The following is a 25,085-nucleotide window of genomic DNA, read 5'->3' on the forward strand; positions in this document are numbered from 1 at the left end:
CATTTGATACCACCGTTTACCCCACAAGGGTACATCATCAGCATCTCAACAACCAGTGGCCGTGTATGATATTCACCACCGGGGGGGGGGGGGGGGGGGGTGGGGGGGTGGGGGGGGTCTGAAGATTACTTATGCTGCAAATGAGATTTATTCTTTGACAGTGAAAACTAATGGAGAAGCCGCTGCGGGTTAAGATCGGATTTTTTTAAGACAATGAAGAAGCTTCCAGCTCGAGGCGACGTGGGACTGACAGTGGTAGGGAGAGGAATCAACATCAATAATCTTTCATCAAGTCCACAGCGGAGCACTTTAGCAGCAGATACCGATTCAATAAATAACCATAGGCCATCATTCAGCTCTCTACTGGCCGGTGAGCGTGGGATGGATGCGAGAGAATAAGGCCTGAGACTGCAAGTGAAATGAAAAACTCATATGCAATAAACTTCATTTACAAACTGAAAAAGCACACAAATTTGCCATGGAAATTAAGAATTGGTTCAGATACCAAAAGCTTCGGTTTGGTTGCACTGAAAAAACCTACAGATACAGAATATCAATCAAGCCATACCATCACATCAACTCGTTGAAACACCAATTAGGCCTGATGTTGTTTTCATTAGTAATTCATATATTGCTTGATATTTTCAATACGGATTAAGCATTTACACTATAAGATTTTATCGGTGCATAAAGTGGCATCTTTACATTACTTGATTTTTGCGACCAATAGTGTAAAACCCTAAAGTATTCACTAAAAATACTATAAATGATGGTCTTTTTGTAATACATATATGTTATTTTGCATGTTGTACTATACCTTTAAATGTTTCAGCACTAGCTGGACTCACAATAGAACAAAAAGAAAGCAACGCAGGCAATGCCTACCTCCACCAAGGCTGTTACTTATTTCATGTGCCATCAATTATATCTCAACTTATTAGCCAGGATCATTGTTAAAGCCTTTAGATTGTATTTATACTTTATTTGAATTATTTTTTAAGAATAACAACTGTGGCAGCAGAAGTAGTAGTAAAATCAGCTCTGTTTCTCTATTGGTGTGTGACTTTCGGGGAACAAAGTTACAAAGCTGTGATGTTAAAACAGTCTAATGCCACCAGGGAGGCCCTACAGACAGTCTTTTGCCGCGACAGACAGAGTGATGACCCGGCCCCGTGTGATGGATATGTGACACGGCAGCTTTGGGGCCCGAGGGGCCTGGCTCTTGGGGTGGAGTTTAGCCGTAATGGTGTGCTTAATTACCTGCACAGCCACACAGCAGGTCATTAGTCAGACCGGGACGCTAGGTCTTACCTGTCACAGAGAGATAAACAATCCTCCTACCAGATCTGCTAGTGGTAGCGCACAGAGGAAAGTGGAACAGATAGTCATCAGGGGTGAGCTGGGGCCAGCCAGTATACGGATTAGGTGTTATCTAAGAGGTATATATTAAAAATATGCAAAGCTACTTATTTGGCCAAAAAAAATTAACCAAAAGGAAAACAGTGGTTAACTGCGGTTGTGTTTATTTCTCTAAACCTCGTCTGTTTAGCGTCTGTATATTTCTCCTAAATAACCATCTTTGACAGCCATTATCTCGACACAATTTATTTAGCCCCCAATACTCATCAATGCATACAGGATGGACTGATGGCTCTGACACATAAAATACTGTGCTCTCGTCTCGGCTAAGCACACAGCACACATTCATGGACCCCCGGTGCTTCTTATGAAGCATTCTGTGGTGTCTCAACGGCCTGTGTGGAAGAAAATGTAGGTGGCTAATAAACGGCAGCTAATGGTACTGCCTTCTACATTCTTTAATCTCTGTTGCACTTCATTAGGCCAGCACCTTTTTTTATTTGTAATGCAGGATGCTGCTGCTGCTGCTTACCTGGTGCTGTCGCTGCCCGGCTTGGTGTAGCCCTCCAACGCGCCCTCCCACACACTGTTGGCCATGGCGTTGCCGATGGCCGTCATCACCATGCTGAGCTCCACGGGCCAGTCATCCAGGTCCAGGGAGCGCACGCGAGACAGGTGGGTGCCCAGGTTTCTGTGGATCCCCGAGCACTCGATGCACATGGAAGCGCCTAGGTTCAAACTGGCCCAGTCTGGGTCTGCACGAGGGGGAAGGGGGGGGGGGGAGAAGAAATAATCAAAAACAATAGGAAAGCAAAAAGAGAGCAGCTTCATCATTTAAACCAAGAGTGGCAGAGATTTACAATGGGTTTCTTTCTCTTCTGTAAACTCTCCTGGAGAGATTAATAAAAGGTGTTTCAGCCTATCAGACAAAGACATACTTGCATCTGTTTGGTCATCCAACCTTTAGCTGCATGCAATTCCCGAAGTTTAGATTTTTGTGTCTCCAGTAACTGGCAACAACGGCAGTAAGCAAGCAAGTGGCAAACCTAAATCCAAACCCAAATGCTGCAAACTAGAATATTACATTTTTTCCTTAGTAGAGCAATCAGGTTTACTTGTGCGGCATTGGGAATTAAATACTGTATTGAAAGAAATGCCGTAATGAAGAAGAATTGTATTTTTTTTGTTGTCATCAGATTAAAGCTTTACTTAAAGTCCTATCAATGGGAATGTGTTCATACGAAACTCTGTGTTTCCTACTATGCAAAGCCCTTTATCCATGAACAAATCAGCTGTTCTGCTAAAGAATTATACTCACTGGGTGCATCACAGTCCACGCAGAAGCTGTTCCCCCTCACGTTTCGTATGGACTGAATGGCCATTGCATCACTCTGGCTGCCTAACCGAGACTGCAAAGGAAATGAGGGTAGGGAATAAGTCAGCGGGAACTAATTATTGCAAGAGTAAGAGAAGGCAAACAATTATATCTGGACCTCGAATCATAGACAACCAAACGAGGAGAGGGAGGAAATGTGTTTTTTTTTACAAAGTCCTGGGGCAAAAAAAAAGAAGAAGACTGAGGGGAAAAATATGAATATGAAAATGAGGCCGCGTCTCTCCTCGTGTATGCTGACACAAGCCGTGTTCTATCTCTGATGTCTGTCGGTTCTAATAAGAGATCCCCCCCACACTGCGGTGCACCTGTCTGACAACCTCCCGCGTGTGACAGCTTGAAGTGGGTGAGGGGGGGGCTCAGGGCTCAATACAGGTCGGAGAGAAGAGAGAAAAAAAAGAGGGGGGATGTAAATGAAGCAGCGGAATTGCAGGATGATGATGACGATGCTGCTGCTGTGATTAGACGGTAATAGCCAAATCTCTTGATGTGTCATGACCTGCCGCCGTACCTTGTTCTTGATGCTCTCACAACACTGCAGGCTGGCAAATATCTGGCTCTCAATGGCCTGGACCCACAGCTCCCTCTCCTCGTACGTGGACGCCTCAAAGTTCCACGTCTGACCCGTCAACGACACGATGACGAACTCAAAGGAATCCTCTTGCTCTGGAAAACACAAAAGTGCACACTACATTAGAACTTGAAATACTGGTAGAGTATTACTGGAAAGTGTCTGCAAGTCAGTGGTGCCACTCAGTGATTGAGGTCCATTCATCCATGGGCTTCTGTTAAACTTGTCAAGATTCAAAAATTATATTTCTTGGTACCTCCTTGTTTGATGATGCCACAAAATCCCAATTTATACATACTGGGATAGATTTTAAATTCCATTATGTGGCAAATGATTATGAGTCAAATGATTTTAAAGACCTTTGCCGTGACAAAATAGGGAAAGAAAAGAGAAAAGAGGTTTCTGGAGACATTACTGAATATTTAGTTCTACTTATTATTTTCTGAGATATTGTTTTTGCATGGACTACTAGTGTAAATGCTACAAAGTCAAAAAGAGAGTGGTAGCAAAGCCCAAACATGCTCCTATAATTGCTGAGAAAATCAGATCTTTATCCAGAATCTAGGAGTAAATGAATGTAAGATTCCATCATCTATCCACTGGTTGTCACTCATGTCTGTAACAGAATTTTAAGCTTGCTGATTTAGATTGTTTCTTGATGAAATGCACCTTGGGAGTCATACTTCACTTCTACATAACGTTTTACAACAACAACTTATTATCAAAGAACGAGTTTTGCCGTAAATACCTCCTCTGAACTTTGTTATATTTCCTCTTTTGGTGTGGCACTCTCAGCCGTTCACCGTAAAGGAATATTAGGTTATCTATTGTGTATCTAGCCTGACCATTCTGTGCTTGTTGAAAATCAGATGGAGCGATTGTCGGCAAAACCAACCAGGTTGTCCCAGCTCTGATCCCAAAATTGTAGTTTTGTGAATCCCCACATTTCCCTGAATGACTTTTGAAGACAAAATCACAATAAGTGACTAGAGACAAAGGATATTGGCTTTCTAAATATTTTTTTTCGTGGTTATAAATTCATTTTTAATCCGCTCAAAAACAGATTGAGATTTATTTTATTTGACAATTTGAGTAAATAAATAGCGCTTCCTCACCAAAATCTAATCCAAGTCACTGTGAATTGTAGTGACATATTATACACCATTTTAACTGACATTTTAACAGGGTTCTTAGGTGAATCCTCGTTTAATGCCAATGCTAGTACTGTCCTTTTGATACTTTGTATTTTAGCGTACTTGACAAGGCTAGGGATAGGTTATTCATTTCAAGATGTTAGCTATAAATTTAATCCAGTTTATCAAAACTATGTTACTTAGAGTAGAACTCATATCCCTTTAATCTCTCAAATGATATTTTTTTTCAGGACAGGATTTATTGAATAAGTGTAGCCTTGGTTTTATATTACTATGGAGTAAATTAGTGTCAATAATGATTCTATTAATGCTTGATATTAGTATTGGTATACAGGTCAGCTACTGTCAAAACCCAAGTAGCTTCAAACTGGCCGTATGCAAGTTGTGAGATGCCAGTATTGCGTTCCCGCTCTTTGCGTTTAACCAAGATTTATGAAAATGTCACCTGTCGTCTTCCAACGAGAGGCCTGACACAACATATGTTCCAACACATGCTATGATGCCTCTGCTGCTCGGAAGCAATTCATTACCTCAGTACTGTACAATGTGACTCGTGTTAACATCTCTGGTCTGTGCACATGCTTGAGCTCATAGCCAAATGATTTGTAATTACCTAATTATGTCTATGCAAATAGTCATCTCATTTGCATAAACCATGTTCGGAGGACTGGAGGCAAGCAGACACAAGGGAAATGTTTTTCTTTTTGCCTTGTTTAGCTTCAATCAATCATTGAAAGAAGTCGCATCAAAAAGAAAAATGTTTCTAACGTACAAAATATATTCATCCTGCTAATGTCTGACATTTGATCGGTGAGAAGATGTGAAATATTAAATTACCTCTGTTGGAGTTATGGAATGATGGCAATCTAATGATGATAAGAGTGTCAGACAAATCCTCTAATCAAAGAAAATAACTACACTTTCTATTTAATAATCAATTCACCCTCCTTGGTGCGAGACACACATCTGTCATTGAACGGGCACAGGGCTGACGGACGCCACTAATGTAGCAATCCCTGAGCTGCCGCGGAGGTCGCCATCTCTTCAGGGGGAAAGCGATAATCCAATTAGCTCGACACCGCGTTCAATTATCTGATTTAGTTTGTGAGATCGACCACGGGTCACAGGGAATCAATAAAAGACTTGGAAGTCTCTTTCTTTGGTCTTAAAGTGAAAAAGACGTTATGCCAGAGTGGCATATAAACACTGGAGGGGATTCAGATCTAAAGAGCTGAATAAAAGACAAAATATTATTATTGGAAAACATTAAAAAATAAAAAATTTAATTTTCAATATTACACCAGTACAATAACAAATGGATTTGATTAGAATCTGTGGTTACCGGACTTGAATGTTGCTGTACTTTGTGTTTTCATCTTTTACAAAAACCTGAACAAAGCTAATTATTCTGTTGGCTGCCCAGGCAGTAAATTGGAGGCATTAAAACACTTTCATTATGGAGATTAAAAAAGCAACGGATGGCCGGTTTCTTAAACTGATGAGTATACAAGGCAAAACAAATCTAATACTCCATGCATAGTAATGCACATCCAAGACAGACATACTGTAGCCACTAAAGAGGCGGACGACAATGTGCGGCAGGACTCTTTGTGTGAGAATCGGCTATTGCCATTACGCGCAATTCCAGCGCACAGATATTACTTTTTAATGCCGTCCCCACAGTGTGGCAATTCAGCTCCGTAAGCCAAAGTAATTCTACTCAATGTAAGAACGATACCGGGGTCAAAGTGGTCATAGACAGTAAAGCGGGAACAACGTGTCAAAGGTATCGCTGCCATCTTAAAAAAGGCACCTGCCATGATGAGCTTGTAAAAGGGCCATTAGCACTTCTGTTATTACTCAATAGTTACTGGTTAGCACATGGCTAGAGGAGGAGCGATCACCTCGACACATTAACATGAACATTAACCCCCTGACCAAATCTATCTGCAAGCTTACCATCAACAAGGTCTTGCCAATTAGAAATAAATTAACGCAGCTCTGCCAGTGGGCGGACAGGGAAGAACACAATTTAAAGCCAATGGAGGAGCCAACTGTGAAGAATGAGCAAAATATGATTTTCCTTAATTAACATGGCATAATAAAAAGGAAATTAGAGTGTAATGGCCACGGAGATACAACAAAGAGGAAAGAGGGAAGGAACAGATAAAGACTCACACCTTGGTCCACATTTACATGGATCATAAAACTGTTGGGTAACCGCTCAGTTACAGATTATTTGTATCAGATACTTCATGGCTGTTAGCGGAAACACTTCAGCCAATAATAAAAGAGTGTTTGAAGATACAAAAATAGACAGTAGACATATTTATTTTATGCATCTTCTTAAAACAATTTGTCCATTTAACATCACATTTATCTGAAAACTATAGTCAGGGGCTAGTTTTCATATTAGAATTTCACATAAACATATGACAAGCTTATAAAATAAATTTGTAAAGGATTAAATCAATAGTTCCCAACCCATTTTAGCTCGTAATCTCCTTTTATTGACATGTTGGTGAGTTATTTTGAGTTCTACCCAAGAGTGATTTTACCTTTAAACATTGTTACATAGTTTCATTTTAATGTTAAATGGTAAAAAACTAAAACAAAAAACTGTTCAAGTCACAAAGAGGACAACTTACCAACTACTTTCCAAAAAGCAAAGTTACCAAAAAATGAAAGCAGATTCGTTTTTTTAGTTTTGATATCGCAGTACTTGTACTTCTATTTTTTTTTTACATTTATTTAAAGGATCCGGCTACTTCTCCCAACACTGACTTGTTGTCATCAAAATATCCGGTTTAGTTGGCACATTTTTATGACTCCAAAAAGGTGTTTTGTTTGACCTGAAAGTCAAAGTGGAACCAGACAGAAAAGAGGGTGACCTCAGGACGGCGATTCCTCTATGGCTGTGTATGTGCAGCAGATGCACCGCAGAGGACCTGTGGACCAGATTGGCACCCCAGGGGGTTCAGTTCTGAGCCCAGCTGTGCTGTCTATATGGCAAAGCAGCGTTTATTGTGTCTAAGCCTTTTTCGAAGACCTCTGGAGACCGGTGGGAAAGACTCCCTTGGAAACGACTTAGCAAACAGCTCTTAGCCTTGAGGACTCCTTCTCCTCTTCATCCATTTGTGTGAACGCTCGGCTGGAATGGTGACAAGGTGCAGAGGTGCACGAGGTGAGCTATTTGTTTTGGTGTGCGCGATGTGTTGTGTGTCTCGCGTCGTACACACATGCATCAGGCAGTCACTTAAAGAAGTGCTCGCCGTTCCCGTGAATTAACGAGCAGTTGGGAAGAACAGGGCAAGGCGGTGCCATCTGTAAATGTCACAGGCACTGCTTGCTCATTTTACACATCATTAAAGCCAATATTCCTAACCTGTATCAGAGCAATCAGGAGCAGGCCATTACTGCGACAGGGGCCCCAGGGGAACCACGACCAAAATCAGAAAGAAGAGGAGAACGGGGAGGGAGGAAGAGATAGAGCACACTCTTTTATCTATCTGACACACTCACACACACACAACACACACACACTTTTACACGGACGTGCTCAAACAAACAAGGAGAGCAGAACACACCTTCCAACAATAAACTAACACATGAAATCAGCGCCCAATACCACTACCCTAATAGCTAGTGCATTTAACAACGGAGCAGAATGAGAACCGGTCCAATTATACATGTATCTGTGGGCAGTGTGTATGGAGCCCCAAATGAGAATCTTGTTATTCCTTTCCTTCCATACTGTGGCGCTCGGGAAAGCTAAGCCATTACAAGAGTGGAGGCTCCAGGGACAGCTTTCGGAAATGAGAGCAAGTCGGGGAGTGACAAAACAAAGTATTGAGATAAACACCCACCATTAGCACAGGCAGTTAAACCTCCATTTCCTAATCCTCAGCTGGACTCCAGAGGATATCAACCCTTACTTTACCAAGGTGCAGGACAAAAGGATACTGGATTAAGTTGGACTGACAATACGTAACTGAAGAACATATTCTCTATTATCCACACAGTCGATGCAACTTAACATTCAGTGTAATTCCTTGTTCAAGTAAATCTGGAGAAAAAGTCGGAAACAACGAGACAGGTCCGATCTAAATCTGAATAATTCATATAGTTTAAGACCGTCAAAGGTCATGAAGGGGGGCAGGAGGAAAACAAAAACAAATAAAAAAATTTACGAACAGAAATATCTGATAGCTAGTTAAACTACCAGTGTAAGATAATCTCTCCACCTTTAAGACTGTTGTTAGTTAAGGTTGGTGTACATTATCTACATTACAATTCAACATCACTGTAAACTGGTTTTGATTTTGCAAAGTGATGTTAACTTTAAGAACATAACATGGCCGATTCTGTTAATGTAGCTAATTCTTCCAAATTTCTCATTGTTCATTTACTGGTAACTAACCATATATCCCAGTGAGTATCATTATTTTGTGTATGATGCTCCCCAGCTGGATCCAGTGCTAAGTGATCTTTTCCAACAGCTTCCATCTTTTGTAACCCTGAAGAAGACTCTTTGCCCAAACAGGCTGGTTTTCTATTGAATGAAGCCCAACTGCTGTTCAACTTTCGCTTATTTGCACATTTTTGTTATATTCTTCATATTCTTGGTTTCATTTAAAATGATATCGGTAGATCAGCAAAGTTGTTGCAGTTGATTCTACCTGCATGAATCCGTATGCACCATATACTGTATCTTTAGAAACATGTAAATGTGTATGTGTTTTTGTGTGAAATATTTAGTCCCATTCGACCAGTGTTCCTTCTACTTACAAGTCCTATTGAGCACATTAGTTAAGAGTTTCCAAAAGGTCTGAAAGTCAGTCAACATTAGCACCCTCCACTTTCTCTACACAGCTGATTCAGTAGACAAATCCCTTCAAACAATTTATATTCAATACATTTAAAATTGTAAAAAAAAACAATGTATAAAATCCATTATTGAATTTCCATGATGAGTGGTTCTTTACCAATTGGACATATATTTGAGTAAATTTTAAATATGTTAATCACCAAAATTAAAATTAATCGACTCCTTCACAGTGCTCTGCAGCATTAAAGGGTTGATGTCCTGCAGTACTAGTAACTACTTTTCTCTGTCATTTTCATTTAGAGCTGTAGGGCCAGTTGCAATTATGCTGAAAATGTGCAGAAATGCCGGCAAAACTTTATGTGATTTGGTCTATAAAATTGCTTTAAATCAAACGCTGTGACAGGGACACAAATAAACACCTTCTTTACATTACAAGCATTCAGGCCAACACTTGGCTCTAGTGTCACCGTGATTTCTGTGACCTTAGAACAAGTTAATGTCTTCATCCATAAAACTGAATGAATCCTGAAGTTAACCATTCTCTCCGTTCCTGCACCTGTCTTTTCTGCTCACATTGAAAAAAGCTAAAAAAAAAAGAAACACCAACCCAAAACAATGAGCATTTGATACACTTTCTTTAAAAGAGAAATACATTAATGATGCTCCCTGACAGTCTGCATTAATCAGAGGGGGCTCCCCCTGAACACAACTCTTTATCGGCCATCGATTTTCCAGTGGGTTTTATGGCGAGCGACACACCGAGAAAGCTCGTCGCCGGGCGGCTGCTGGGAAACACATTACGGGGCTGTCAGTTGTCTCGCCATGCATCCTGCATCATTCTTTAAGCACATGAGAAGTTCATTACAGCACACAGCTCTGACAGTGCATAGGATATTAGAGACTGTGTCCGTTGTGCATATATCCTTGGTGGAAGTGTAGCGCCATACATGTAACAGAGAATTCATACATAATCCTAAAATACGGGCATAAAAACGCTTAGTTATAAATTTAGCTTTACATTTATTTGAAATAATAGCCAATAGAAAAGTTTATTTTAAGAGATAATATGTCCGTGCTCTTACTGTCCGCAACATGTACCCCTTTATAATCATAGTAATAAACTTAAGTCGCAAAACTACGTCTAAGGTGTTCTGGTTTCACTTCAGCAGCCATGTAGAAGAGTCTCGTAGAAGTACTGTAGAAGTATATTTGGAAGTGATGGCACGGCAACAGTTTTCCTGCATCCCACACGTCCCGCGTTGACCAAAATGATTCCTCACCTTAAGACGCTTGCACTATTTTGATTTATGATGCTTCACAACTACTAAAATTCAATTTCAGCCTGCCTTGCACGCATTCTGATTGCCCCGTAAATGAGATAAACTGATGGCAATGTATTCAAGGATCCCACCTCTCCTCTCCTTTCCCCTCCCCTTTCTTCTTTCTTTCTTTCTTTCTTTCTCAGTTCCCTTCTGTCCTTTCAACAAGAGACACCACTCATACCATCCCCCCCACACCCCACCTCCCTAGACTTGGGCGAATCCAATATTGAGGCGATGCGTCTGTATCCCAGAGCATTCAGCAGAACAGACAAGGTGATGCTAATAGAAAACCTTAGCAGAGAAGCATGAGAGAGATGCAAAACAATGTGCGTGTTGGATGACGTGAGAAACATTCAGAAATCTGCCTCCTCCGGTCGCGATTAGTCTTTAGATTTTCCTCCCAAAGAAGTCCAGGAGTTATGCGACTCCAATTATTCCCGGTTTGGCATTTATCAGTGAGATATGATCGAGTAGGGTTAGTGTCATTAAGAGCTAAGTAATGTCAAATAAAACAGAAGTTACGGACAGGACACCTTAACAATGTGCTGCTAATGGCTTCTGTGCATGCATAGGAACTCTGAGTGACCGAAAATGATCCAATCCGAGATCAACTTCCACCGGCATCCTGACTTGAAGACACACACACTACTCATGACAACAAAAACTGCTCAGCTTATCTCACACCACTTATCTCCGAGAGGGCAAATGATGTTCACTCCCAACGACAATGTGGTCATCAGAGCCATTCAGACTTTTAAGGAGAAGCTGTCATAGACCATGATAAAAAAGTATAATGATTATAAATGCCTTGCCCCATTTAGGAGGCGTCAATGCCATTGTTGTTGTTATCCAGCGTATCAATCTTGTTGATTGATCATCCCGCTCCGGTGACATCAGTTTTATGGCCTCTGAAATGCATCCCAGTGTTTTCACAATGCCATGCAATTAGGGTTCTCCATTCATCATTGGGCCAGAGAATCGTTATTAATTGGGTGGAGAGCCGACTGCCACTCCCCTGCTGTGGACGGGCCACGGCTTCTGGGGTTCAGGCCATTCACACTCCGGTTAAAAAAATGGGGGCTGTATAGGGTGCACTATATAAAGGAAGGGGGGGAGGGGTTCAAAACTATGCACCTTTATGTGCTTTAAAGGCACATTCAATCGGAATACATAAGGTTACAAACAACTTTTTTTTTCTTCTTTTTTAAACATTAATTTTAGAAAGACTGGAGGATTTTTTTTTTTATCATTTTGAGAAGTTGAGTCTGTGTGTGGCTGCTTTATGACTGGCAAAGGTAATATTTTCATTTTAATAACAAATGGGTAAATGCATAGACAATAACATGACACATTTTCTTTAAATATTTTGTTTTTTTGGTATTGGCAGTCCTATTGTGCTGCAGTCTGAAAATGAACTCCACTTTTTGCCTGCTTAGGAAGGGCACATGACTTCTTTGATATAAAACATTTCATCAACCTCTTCCTTTCTCCTGCCCATTGGGAATTTGAGGGTCTAATGTTTAGGGTTAAGGCATCTCCACTGGCGTAACAACAGCAAACAGTTGCTGAAAGATTCATAGGTTTTAGTCCTCTGTGCTGAACATACAGTATCTCACAAAAGTGAGTACACCCCTCACATTTCTTCACATTTTTCTTTATATCTTGTCATGGGACAACACTGAAGAAATTACACTTTGATACAATGTAAAGTAGTCAGTGTACAGCTTGTATAACAGTGTAAATTTACTGTCCCCTCAAAATAACTCGACACACAGCCATTAATGTCTAAACTGCTGGCAACAAAAGTGAGTACACCCCTAAGAAAAAATTTACAAATTGGGCCCAAAGTGTAAATATTTTGTGTGGCCACCATTATTTTCCAGCACTGCCTTAACCCTCTTGGGCATGGAGATCACCAGAGCTTCACAGGTTGCAACTGGAACCCTCTTCCACCCATTTATGACAGCATCACGGAGCTGGTGGATATTAAAGACCTTGCGCTCCTCCACCTTCCGTTTGAGGATGACCCAAAGATGCTCAATAGGGTTTAGGTCTGGAGACATGCTTGGCCAGTCCATAACCTTTACCCTCAGCTTCTTTAGCAAGCCAGTGGTCGTTTGGAGGCGTGTTTGGGGTCGTTATCATGTTCCAATACCACCCTGCGGCCCAGTTTACGAAGGTTGAGTGCACGTGGTCAGCGTCGTACACAGAGGTTGGCTTTGGACAATAGGCCTATGAATACTGCCAGCATTGCTGAAGGGCTTGAAGGGGTGGGGGGTCAACCTGTCAGTGCTCAGACCATACGCCACACTCTGCATCATACTGGTCTGCATGGCTGTCATCCCAGAAGGAAGCCTATTCTAAAGATGATGCACAATAAACCCCACAAAAAGTTTGCTGAAGACAAACAGACTACGGACATGGATTACTGCAACCATGTCCTGTGGTCTGATGAGACCAAAGTACATTTATTTGGTTCAGATGGTGTTAAGAGTGTGGAGCGGCAACCAGGTGAGGAGTACACAGACAAGTGTGTCTTGCCTAGAGTCAAGCATGGTGGTTGGAGTGTCATGGTCTGGGGCTGCATGAGTGCTGCCAGCACTGGGGATCTACAGTTCATTGAATTCTAACATGTACTGTGCCATACTGAAGCAGAGCATGATCCCCTCCCTTCATAAACTGGGCCGCAGGGCAGTACTGCAACATGATAACGACCCCAAACACACCTCCTAACGACCACTGGCTTGCTAAAGAAGCTGAGGGTAAAGGTTATGGACTGGCCAAGCATGTCTCCAGTCTTAAACCCTATTGAGCATCTTTGGGGCATCCTCAAACGGGAGATGGAGGAGTGCAAGGACTCTAATATCCACCAGCTCCGTGATGCTGTCATAAATGGGTAGAAGAGGATTCCAGTTGCAACCTGTGAAGCTCTGGTGATCTCCATGCCCAAGAGGGTTAAGGCAGTGCTGGAAAATAATGGTGGCCACACAAAATATTGACACTTTGGGCCCAATTTGGAAATTTTTTCTTAGGGGTGTACTCACTTTTGTTGCCAGCAGTTTAGACATTAATGGCTGTGTGTCGAGTTATTTTGAGGGTACAGTAAATTTACACTGTTATACAAGCTGTACACTGACGACTTAACATTGTATCAAAGTGTCATTTATTCAGTGTTGTCGCATGGAAAGATATAATGAAATATTTGAAGAAATGTGAGGGGTGTACTCACTTTTGTGAGATACTGTACATAGGAACTTATAAATAAAGGAAAACAGATGCATTCAGGTGTGTTTAAACTCCTTTTTTTATACTCGCACTATTCTACATTTAACCTAAATGAACCCACTACCCTCTAATTTTCAGCCAGGTGCCATTTAACCAGTCAAATCTCAAATGGTGAAAAACAAAGTTGAAAACGTCATGGATATATTCTTTCATTCATGTATTCATTTGAGGAATCTTACAGTCTCCTCTGTGATCCACACAGTTCTAATGTGTTGGTTGGTCTGTAAATGATTGCCAGTTAGGCACATATTTGTCATTTCAAAGCTGTAGCATTGCGACTGTGTACCTTCATTGCCCGCAGATAAGCCGTCTGGCTTGGTGATGCCCGTGCTCTTTTTCCGCCTGTGTTTCTTGCGGTTGGCGTGTGGCGAAGGAGGGGGCTCAAGTTTAGGACTCGTGGCGCTGCCCAAGGTGGAATTCGCAGGATCACTCATTCCATTTGCTGCGAAAACAAAAACAGTAAAAAAATAAATCATTACCTTTTATGTAAAATAGATAGGATGGTTTGATTCTGAGGTTTAAGTTTCACAGACACAGCCTTAGCTGGATTGTCTACAGTTCCATACTAACTCGGTAAACTCCACCATCTTTGCTCAGTGATATCAAAACACCAAATTAGACCGACCAAATAAGTTTTCCAAACATTTAAAATGTTAAGGCCGATATACCAGGGAACCGTGTTAAAAAACAGCGCTCAAAAACATAACTAAGATTTTACAACATACTGTAGCTTCTACTGTATTCACAATGGGAAAGTCCACTAGTTCACTCGCTTTGGTCCAGAGCAAATAGAATTTAGATTTTCTTTGTTTGGTGTAGTCCATTTTCATATTGCCCTTTTTTGCAAGTGAACCAGCATTACGAAGCAAAACCACACATGTGCTGAGGTCATTCATTCATTGGACAGACATTCTGGGGTGGAAAGAAGCAGGAGGAACTAAGTGAAAACTGCGAAATTGTTAACAATCATGGATATAGTATATACGATTGTGTTTATTTTGTGCCATCAACAAATAACAACTGTGCGTCACTAAAGTCTGTAGGCTAGACTGCAAGTCATTTACGTTTAGAGAGCGGAAGGGGGATAGGGGGTGCACTACTGGATGATCTACAGTTTGATATAATATGGGGTTAAAAATAATTGAAGAATAGGGTCAGTTCGGCGCGGCTCAGCTCCGAACTGACACTGGGATAGTATGGATGGTCCCAATAACATGGGAAGCAAAATAAAAACACACACTTCATGCAAAGTGCAGCGTGAACATGTTGGGACTGTGCGAGAGACGCTCTCTCTCCTTCAACAATTGTGACAACAACAATTAGCCTAATAACAAGCTGACGGCGAAAAGAAGAGAAAGATAAGGCACAGTGCTTCCTGCATTTGGGTCGGATCGAGTCCGTCAAAATTCACACCACAAACGAACTGCAGCAGAGTGCGTTTGGTAGCGCACCGAGACCACTTCTTCAGCTGGGTCTCGGAGCGCTTGTTTGGTCCGTGAAAATAAAAATTACTCGCTGAAGTATCAACTTGTAATTGCTCTGGCAGAGTACTGTAGCATTAAGTCGGTGAAGATTTTGATGAGCTTAATGAGGACTGTTAATTAGTCCACTATTAATTGCATGATTGCTCTCGGCTGAAACTGCAAGTCCAGCATTAAGAAAGTAATGTATTACTGTGAACAAAAAAGCACTCAATGTGTTACATGAGTACACTTTAAAATACACAGAGATATTTAAAAAAAGCAAAACTATTCCTTAAAAATAATCAAAGCTGACGGCTTCAATTTTCAGTCAAAAAAGTTATGTACTAATTTTCATCAAATGTTGAATCCACTAGTCATTGTGAAATGACATAATCATCAACAAGTTTTATTTAAAACTTCATTCAAAGTTGAGGCAGACTTGTCACATCCTTAAATGTTTCTAAAGCAGCATGAGTTGGAAGTGGCTTTAAGAGCTCTAAAAGTAACTGCGTGGCTCCGGCTTTAGAAATAGTGACGGACAGGTATGGGGCCATCAGTGAACAAATGGTAACCTAAGTTAGCCCGCGGCAAAGCTCTCTATATGACCGTCTGAGAGTGACAGGGGGCTAAGAGCCGGCTTTGTTTCTTGTAAGTGATTTTATAAATGTGATATTAACCTGTGCTACCGTTGGGCAAAGGGATAGGAGGGATAGGACGATAGGAGGGGGATGTCAGCTTGCCATCTTTCTGATTTCCTGACATTTGACATCACTTTCCCTTCTTTCCCCCTCCGGATGCCATTATGAATCTGGAGAGCGGGGGCCAGGGGCCCGGGGGAAACAGGGAGGGGGGGCTGCTAGATGGGCCCCATATTGCTCCCCTCTTACCACCCTGTGTGGTGCTGGCAGCCTCCTCCATTGTCTCCCATCAAAAGCTCATTGTAGTGTGGCAAACTCCATTCATTTCCCTGTGCACCGTCCCAGCCCCAGGGGTGGAGTGCAGGAGGACAAGGGGGCTCAGGGATTATTGCTGTTGTCGTTGCCAGTTGCACATGCTATAATGTGCAGCGCTGTGCCATTAGCCAGTGTACAACATTAGGCCTAATTCGGTCATTACCTTTAGGGAGATGGGGCTGTCTTGAGAGGAGGAAGATGGGCTCAGCGGGGTATTGGAGATGCTAACGTGTGTGTGTGTGTGGGGGGGAAGCGGAGGCCCGGGGATGCATTGTTTGAGCGTGGGCAAAATATAGGAGGCAACACCTGAGATGCACATTGTTATGTCTGTTTAGAGATGAGTTGATACAAAGAAGAAATGTCATTGCTGGGAAAAATTAAGAAATTTGTAAAAACTACCGGTATCTTTAAATTGTTACAAGATGGGAGGGGAAGCATTCTTAGAAGTAGTGTTAGTATTCTAAAAGAAATAGAAACATTGTTACTATAATAATAGTGATTATGTGCCAGCATCACATTAATAAACATAACACTGAGGCTCGTGCTGGACTACATACATTAGGGCTCTCTGGTGCTTTTTGAATGGCAGCACGCAGCCACACATGTAGCAGCTCCTAGTCGAGGCGTCTGTTTCAATTTCCCTGCTCTCTTACAACAGCCCCCCTGAGACGAGTCATTAGCTGGCTCAGACAGCTGGGGGCACAGGGGTCCTCCATGTGCCCCCCCCCCCCCCCCTCCCTCATCCCAGCGTCTGTCCCGCCAGCACAGCTCCGTATGGCGGGTGGAAGACTTGTGCTCCAACCTGCCTCTGACGTGACAGCGAGCATTTGTTTAATGTCGCTTGAGGTTAAAGGGGAGGGCTGCCCCTCAGGGGCCCCCAAAGTGTCATAAACACCTCTAATTATCAATTTCGGCCCCTAATGTTGTGGAAAATGACCCCGGCCCTGCTACATCCAGCACGTGAAAACACATAGAGTGATACACCTACTCCCTTTGTTTGCACATCAATTTAGTATTCTATAACATGACGGTATAAGGGCAAGAAATGGATACAACTACAGTATACGTCACAGAGCAATAATATCAAAGCACCGTCAGCCTCCTGCCTTGAATGGGTTCACAACTCTATACTATGCATCGCGGGTAGATTATTTTTCTTAAATTGCGTATTATGAAGTTTGAATCGGACTGATTTTGCGTTGCGTTTCGCTGTGGCCATATTAGCTAGCTGTTGGAGTGTATGAGGGCCATCAGGGCCAAGCTGGGTAATGAAGCACACTGGGGATCAGGAGTCGCTTTCCCCACTCAGCCAAGATCACCTGGGCAGCAGAATAGGTATGAGCCTAACCTGTGATTACAGTGTATTACACTCCCACCGCCGAGATGACAGTTTAAACATGCTTCAGGATGGAGGCGGTGGGTGAGACAAAGAGGGGGCTGCTAACAGCTTCCTGCCTTTTCCAACGCCACACTGAGAATGAATGAGAAAGGGGTGAGAGAGAGGTAGAGGGGTGGTGTGTAGAGGAGGGGTGGGGGATTCATTTCATTGTTATTCAAGAGGCTCCGGGTGAGGAGCACTATGATTCCGCCAGGCCCTTGACATGGCAGCCCTGTCTGTCCTCAATCAAAGCCAACGGCTGCAATTAATGGCAAAAATTAGAAACAATCACCGCCTCCCTCTTATTATCCTCAATTAGAGCGTACTAATCAAGGCCTGATCGCGCTCTGCTGCTCTCTCCAAACTAAATGTCAAACTTCATTACGGCCTAGCGCAGAAATCAAACGCCCCGCATGCTATCACCCTCGAATCAGGAGGCCAAGGTATAGAACACGGTGCCACAGGAAAAGGCTATCTGTACATTAACTACCTGTGTCCTGATATGCAAACTTAGAAAAAAAGGCACTTATATATAAATTTGCATATAGCAGAACAGAGTTGCATACATGTATGTAAAAGAAAGAAAGACAGAGGAAAATGGTTTCACAGAGGACAATGGGTGTGCAACACAGAGACAATAATGTTGTAGTTAGTGCTGAATTATGAATATGCTATAATTATATTCTGTAATAAAGCTAATTTCTTTTTACACTATGGCTGAATCTCACAATTATTCTCAGCGTGGATTAATTTCCGGATTATCTTAATATGAATTATTATTTCCAAGAGCCTAACGTTATGTTTGCCGTTGCTTTTTATGTCAGGCCAACATTTGGCATTTGGAAAATATACTGTACATTTGAATGTAACGTTCGATGAAGAAAATCAACAAGTTGGTCTGTGACCAACTGACTTCTAGTTGACAAATACTGTAATTTTTCCGTTATTTAAATCATATAATAAGAAATTATATTTTGACAATGTAAAATTCTTATATGTAACATTCTTCAGTTGAGAAAGGTTTAGGCATCATTTCACTTATTATATATTTTTTAGCACTGTGAACCAGTTGATTGACATCTCAATCTCAAAGCGATAGGACACTACTGAATAAATGATTGAATCTTTACCCACTAAGAGCAATGAGCTGCAGTAATCGTTTGCCACTCGAAATTTGACATCACTCACACTTTGACCGTGACTTCAGTTACTTTCATCAGCGAGCCCTGTCACGTTGCCCAGATGTCTGTTTGAGCCTCTTGCTTTTAATTCAGGACCTAAAGATTGAGCTGTGCCATGGAGAGAGTGGCATCTAAACAAGCCTTAAGAATGGCTGTCTTTATGAATGCAAGCAATGGAAAGAAATTGGTCCGGGATTTAATCAAAAATCTGCGCTCAATATTCAAGAGACGTTACTTACTCTGCTTTAGGCCTCCACTCAATAGGTTTACAAATGAGGACATTCTTTAAATAATATGGAAATGGTTACCATGGCTAAGATGCATTCATTTCGCCAGTGAATCATCAATCTGCTGTTTTTGCATCTCAGAATCACATTTTATGTTAACCTGCAACCTTCACCAAGGATAATGGAGTGATTGGGCTCGGTTCACGTCAATTCAAATGGCAAAACATGAGCACCCTTCACCGTGGAACACCCACTATTGATAATCGAAAGGCACGTTAGGATGAAAGATAAGATGGCCGCATTCTAAATCAAGTTTGTTTTATGATAGTCCAGTCCCACTTTACATTGCAGACATATTCTGCTGCTTTAAGTCAGATTCTTACATTTTAAAAAGGTGATGTAAAAAAACACGATCCTCGGAGAAACTTTTTCGAGCCACAAAGACGCTGCTTCTAATGAACACGGCGAGCCTTAAACTGTCTGCACTGACTACGCACTGATTACAGAGACGCTCCACACCGAGGACGAGCAACATATCTATCATTTGACGCAACGTTTCGACTATTATTTTCAGCTCATTTGCCTCACTCAAGCTCATTTGTGGTTACCTTAAGAGTAGCATGAAAATAATTGAAAAAAGCAGAATCATGGAGCAAATTTGTAGATCTGATTTAGTTGGATGCTGGTTAATGAACTTTGTTAATGTTGCTGGCTTTTATCAGTTTGCCAAATAGAAAATGCCTCTCCTTATTTTCACAAAACAATGTTTAGGAATCCATATTAGTCTTCTCCAGACAGGCAGCCAGACACACACTTTTAAGCCTTCCCCCCCTTACACACATTGTTATACAGACGCAAACACGCTCTGTGAAAAAAACTTGCATACAAACAACCCCTCGCAGAATCCTTCTTTTTTTGCAAGAACACACACATACACGACAACACACAGTCGCGCTCATTTATTTGAGGACCCCACGAATCTAAGTAATTCTGCTTTGGGGCGTGCTGTTGATGGGAGGCAGGGGTAGGGGGTGATGGAAGTGCCCACGTCCAGGCAGAATTGATCGTTTGGCAGCTCCAAATGAGAGACAGGCTTGTCTGCGGAACCACGAGGGCCGTTGCAGTTTGGACTCCAGCGGCGCTCGTAAAGTGCGCTCTTTAAACTGCCGGGGCCCCTGGGAGCCCATGGGGAGGGGGGGAGCCGCCGCCGCGCTAATGAGAACTACCAGAGTGCAAACATGCATGGAAATGACTGTTATTCTGTTGATGTGCATTTAAGTGCTTTTTTACTGCCAACCACAAAGAGAGGGAAATAACTGGTGATGAATGGTTCCCCCCAAAAAGCATTCATTTTCCTCTTCGGAAGAAAAGAGATGAGGAGGGAGGGAGGGGGGTTAAGAGTAAGATGGAAGGAATAGACAGGACTGGGGTAGGAGGGGTGACATGCATGGTGAATATATTATCTCATTCCACTCCAAGTACAGTGACATGGTGCAACGTGAGGCGGAGGCAGTAAGCGGAGAGATGCATCGATGGCAGAAAGTTAACCTCCGTCGCTCCTCTCATCTGAGCAGCACGCCCGCCGCCTTTATCAAAGAGCAGCAGCCAAAAAGGTCACAGCGATCACGGCCCTGATCACCTCATTATGAAAATGAAGCTCAATTCCATGTGTTTAAGGATCCTGGGAAATCACACCTCCATCTCACAGCCCAACTCCAGATCAGATCCTTTTTTTTTTATAATTTGTGTTTAATTCACTCTCATCTTTGTGGCAGCACTGAATATTTGATAGCACTGTGTGTCCGTGGGTGTCAGAGTAGTTGGGCTTTCGGGAGCTGTGTGTTAGTGTGTATTTTGTACTTTCTGTATTTTTTATTTATTTATATAGGTAATCTCACGGGGTCTCATTCTTTATTGTATTGTCGTTATGTATTTTTGTGTTAAGGACGCCGCCCCTGGATGAGATGATTCATCTCAAGGGGGTTTATCCTTCCTTCTAATAAACTCTAATATCTGAGACCTTGCAAGAGATTTGAGGGTGTGTGAAGGTAGAAAAGGTGAGGGAGGGGATTGAAGGACTTACGGGCTCCGCTGCTTGTACTGGTGTTGATGGCTTCGTTCCACTGGTCGGCGCTGGACACGGAGAAGGAGCGCTGGTGCATGCCGTCTTTGCTGCCGCCGAACACCGAGCCGCCCGTCTGCAGGGAGCTGCTGCTGTTGGAGTGAGGAGCGCCTGAAAAAAAAAAGAAGTGACAGACACACATGTAATATTAATCCTGATTTCTGTATGGGTCTCTACCAACAGTTTGAATTCTAAAAACTTCTAGTCTGCTAAGATTGTTTTCTTTAAACCCTCTGCAAAGAAGTGATAATGGTGTAATTGAGTTCACAGTTTTTGGTAGTGTTTCTGAAAAAAGCACGGCAAAGCTGCTGCCACCCTTTACTCGTGCACATCCCTCTGTCGAACAACCCCCCCCCCCCCCCCTCCCCACACACACACACACACACACCAAACCCTTCTCCCTCCGCCTTTGCCTCTAATTAGCCCTTAATTAACAAGATACACTCTGAACGCTAATTATCTCGCCTCATCCCTCTGACTGCCACATCGATCTCCACTGGCGTCAGCAGGCGTTCTCTCCCTGACTTCCAATCAGGCGAGCCACGGACGCCTGGCTCTCTTTACTAATTCATGGGTTAGGCTGCGCCATGTGTGGTCCTTCCCCCCTGTTCGCGAAACAGTCGCTACAACACGTCCTAACTACTCCGAAAAACTCATCCATACATTTCAGTCACGTGAGTGGGAATCAGACTGCCTGCTTAAGCTTTAGAATGCTTCAAAATGAATATCATAGTCACGTTATTTGTACCAAAGCTGTGTGATTTTAAATCTGAAAAATACTTTTAACTGAATTTAAATTAACATTGTGCTAATAAGACAATGCTTTTTTATGACCTTCAAGAAAAAATGGGATGTTAATAGTTAAAATTCGCAATCAGAAAAGTTCATTTCCACAACATTTTCTGTCTAGAAGATGACGAAATTACTCCCTTTACAAGCTGCACAACTACATTCTAAAGACAATAAAAATTAATGAGGTAAATAGAGACTGCTTCTGACACCGTGAGGTTCAAATTTCACAGGCTTTGTTTAGGAAAACAAGCCAAATCTCTGATTATTCTAATTCTATTCTAAGAGCTTTCTCATCTTTCAGGTATTACACATCAAGGCCTTTTATTCAATAATTACAAGAAGAATAGCAGTTTCTGATTGAGGTGACAATAACAGAAAAATGTAGCGTGTGGGTCGTGTGTAAAGTAAACTAAGCGGCACGGGTGCTTGTTAGGATAATATGTCCTACTCATTATCTAGAGTAATAAGTGTATCAAATTCACATAATCATGTCTAATTAGTATCAGTAATTATCTTGTTGGGCCCAGGAATATTAATCTTCGGGTCCCAGAGGGGAGGGAGCAGAATCACAGCGAGAAATGGGAGAGAGAGCGAGGGAATCACGCTGAGGAGCAGCGACTAAATTAGCATGCTGAAATCAGAGCAGTGGAGGAGGGAGAAAGGGAGGGGAGACAGAGCCGAGGAGGAGCGGTACTGAAAAGAAAATGTGAAAGTTTAGTTTTTTTAAAGTGACGGATGAAAGGTACATAAATAAAATTATTAAAAAAAACCTCATGACCTCTACAGAAACGCTTTTGGTTGCTTAAATCATTACGGAATTTAAAATGTATATATTTAAATACTTTTTTTTTTTTGAAACACAACTTTGTCTAGTAATTTAGTTTCTAGCGAAGACCAAATATTACACAGATGGAATTTTAATAACCTTATTGTTTTAAACGTAAGTATTTATTTCCTACCACGAAGACCAACGTTTCTTTATCTCCAAAGTTTTACTCGTTAAAAAAAAAGAGTAAAAAAACTGTTAGATAACTACGGCAACTTCGATTGATATTTTAAAATTCAACAATCACCAGTCTAATTGTCAAATTGGATGCTAATGATTAATGAATTATACATGGCTGTATCCATTAGTCCCCAGAGACCACTCCTGCATAAAGGCGAGGATAATGTAATTACAGTGGAGAAATAATCAGCTTGTGGCATTAAAAAGAGCACTGTACTCGCAGCTCCAGCCAGGCCTGACTCCGCTACAGTTTCTACAGTGGATCCACTGTGGACTTACATTGACGAACCTGACAAGTAGTGCAAACTGACGTCCATGGTATTAGATTAGACACTATACGCTAACTTTAGCGATTGCAAAAGTGAGTTAAGTGTCAAATACAAATGCATTAGGTATAACATTTCATTTTGATGCAATACATTATTGTTATACATAAAATGAAACAAAACTACAGTTTTAAAACAGTAAGTGCTGTTTCATAAAGGCCTTCTGCATTCAGAACATTTACTCAATTACTGTACGAATACAATTATATGGGAATACATTACTTTTGTATTTCCACTTTATATGCCTGCTCCACTCTATTTCAGATGTTGATATTGTACTTTTTACCCCACTACATTTATTTGACAACTTGATTTACCAGTGTATTTTCAAATTAAGATTCTTTTTTATCATTCCATTTTACATTACACAAACACATCAGCATAAAGTAGTTAAACGTTGGTCCACCTTTGGCCAGCTGACACTTTTAAATACCTTGAGAATAATTTACAGCCGCTATTCTGTTTCATAAGTCTGCACTTTTTAAGGTCTTTTAACTGAGTATTTTTCTATCATGGTATTGCTATTTGAACCTTTTTGTCGTAGAGAAAACATTAGCAAAGAGGAAAGTCCTGTTCTTACAACACAAATACATTTCAAATACATTCCGTAGTAAGCTCCTCTGCAATCCTCAAAAGAACAGAAGAAAACTTAACAGTACAAAGCACAATGGGTAAATATTTCCTGCCGACTGTATTGTCATGTTGTGTATATAAAGAGATAACAAAAGCCATGTAGTGTGTTCTGCAGGCTATCCGGGGCTAAGGATGTTAAGTAGAGGCGATGGATTAGCGGGGAGCGGCGCTGCCTTTGCTCCTCATTTCTCTTTAGGCCGGGGCCGTCAGTGGGTAGATGAGCGGTGACGAGGCCTGACCCCTCCGTGCAGTTGTTGCCATTATGTACAAGTAGTGGGATAATGAAGCATTCATGGTAATGTGGGCCGCGCGGCACATCATCTGAGGCTGTGTGTAATCCACCACTATCATCATGATGATGCTGCTGCTATTGCCAGTCCCCACACAAGTCATTCAGATGCTCATATTGATTCGTGTGCATTACAAATTGCATTTATACAAGCTGTTTGCATTAAAACAATTGTATTTTTACTTTTACCCTTGTGTCTGAAAATACAACTCTTTTATTTTTCGTCTTCGTTTAGGTCTGATGATGTGGTTTCAGAGGATGCTTGGAGACATTTCCAGCTCCTAACCCCTGTTAAGTCACACTGTTACTAAGAATTTGATATACTTTTTCCTCAGAGATGAGGCGCTTACGTAATTTATTAACTAAACAAAATTTAAGGCCGAACAACTATGTCCAAAGACAAAACACATATTCATGCAAACTATTACCCAACCAGGGTTACGTGTAGCGCAGGGGGTACTTCATAAGGGGGCACAATCAAAGATCTTAATGTGCTGGGTCGATTGCAATAAGCGGCAGTACAAATTCAAACATGACTGAGCCAACAACCCACTGACAATTCAACGATAACTTGTATAGAAAAATATATTGTAAAAATATCCAATTTATATAACTAAAAGTAAAAAAAAATTAAATTAAAATTGGTTCCAAATGGCTCGATGCAGGGGGTACGTCCAACAACAAAGACTTGGACCATTATACTATAGCAGTAGCTTATAGTTTCACCAGTGTTGGCAGTGGCAGGAACTGCTGGTTAAGAGCTGCACTCATTTGTGGTACAGAGAGTGAGAAGGGAAAGAACC

The 25,085-nt window shown here is 41.7% G+C and overlaps 1 protein-coding gene across 3 annotated transcripts in view; it reads right to left on the reverse strand.

Annotated features, from left to right (window-relative positions):
• Positions 1 to 25,085, reverse strand: part of agap3 (ArfGAP with GTPase domain, ankyrin repeat and PH domain 3) — a 259,851-nt gene that overhangs the window by 157,535 nt on the left and 77,231 nt on the right. For all 3 annotated transcript variants that reach the window (XR_013845012.1, XM_080033721.1, XM_080033720.1), the window contains exons 12-16: positions 21,198 to 21,347; positions 14,199 to 14,354; positions 3,264 to 3,418; positions 2,678 to 2,768; positions 1,892 to 2,114 (exon numbers count right to left, since the gene is read on the reverse strand). Coding sequence is in view for 2 of the 3 variants with exons in the window: in XM_080033721.1 (XP_079889847.1) it covers positions 1,892 to 2,114; positions 2,678 to 2,768; positions 3,264 to 3,418; positions 14,199 to 14,354; positions 21,198 to 21,347 (775 nt within the window). In the remaining variant the exon portion in view is untranslated. The remainder of the gene's footprint in view (positions 1 to 1,891; positions 2,115 to 2,677; positions 2,769 to 3,263; positions 3,419 to 14,198; positions 14,355 to 21,197; positions 21,348 to 25,085) is intronic.

Source organism: Ammodytes marinus (assembly GCF_949987685.1).
Source record: "Ammodytes marinus genome assembly, chromosome: 9".
Classification (NCBI taxonomy): Eukaryota; Metazoa; Chordata; class Actinopteri; order Uranoscopiformes; family Ammodytidae; genus Ammodytes; species Ammodytes marinus.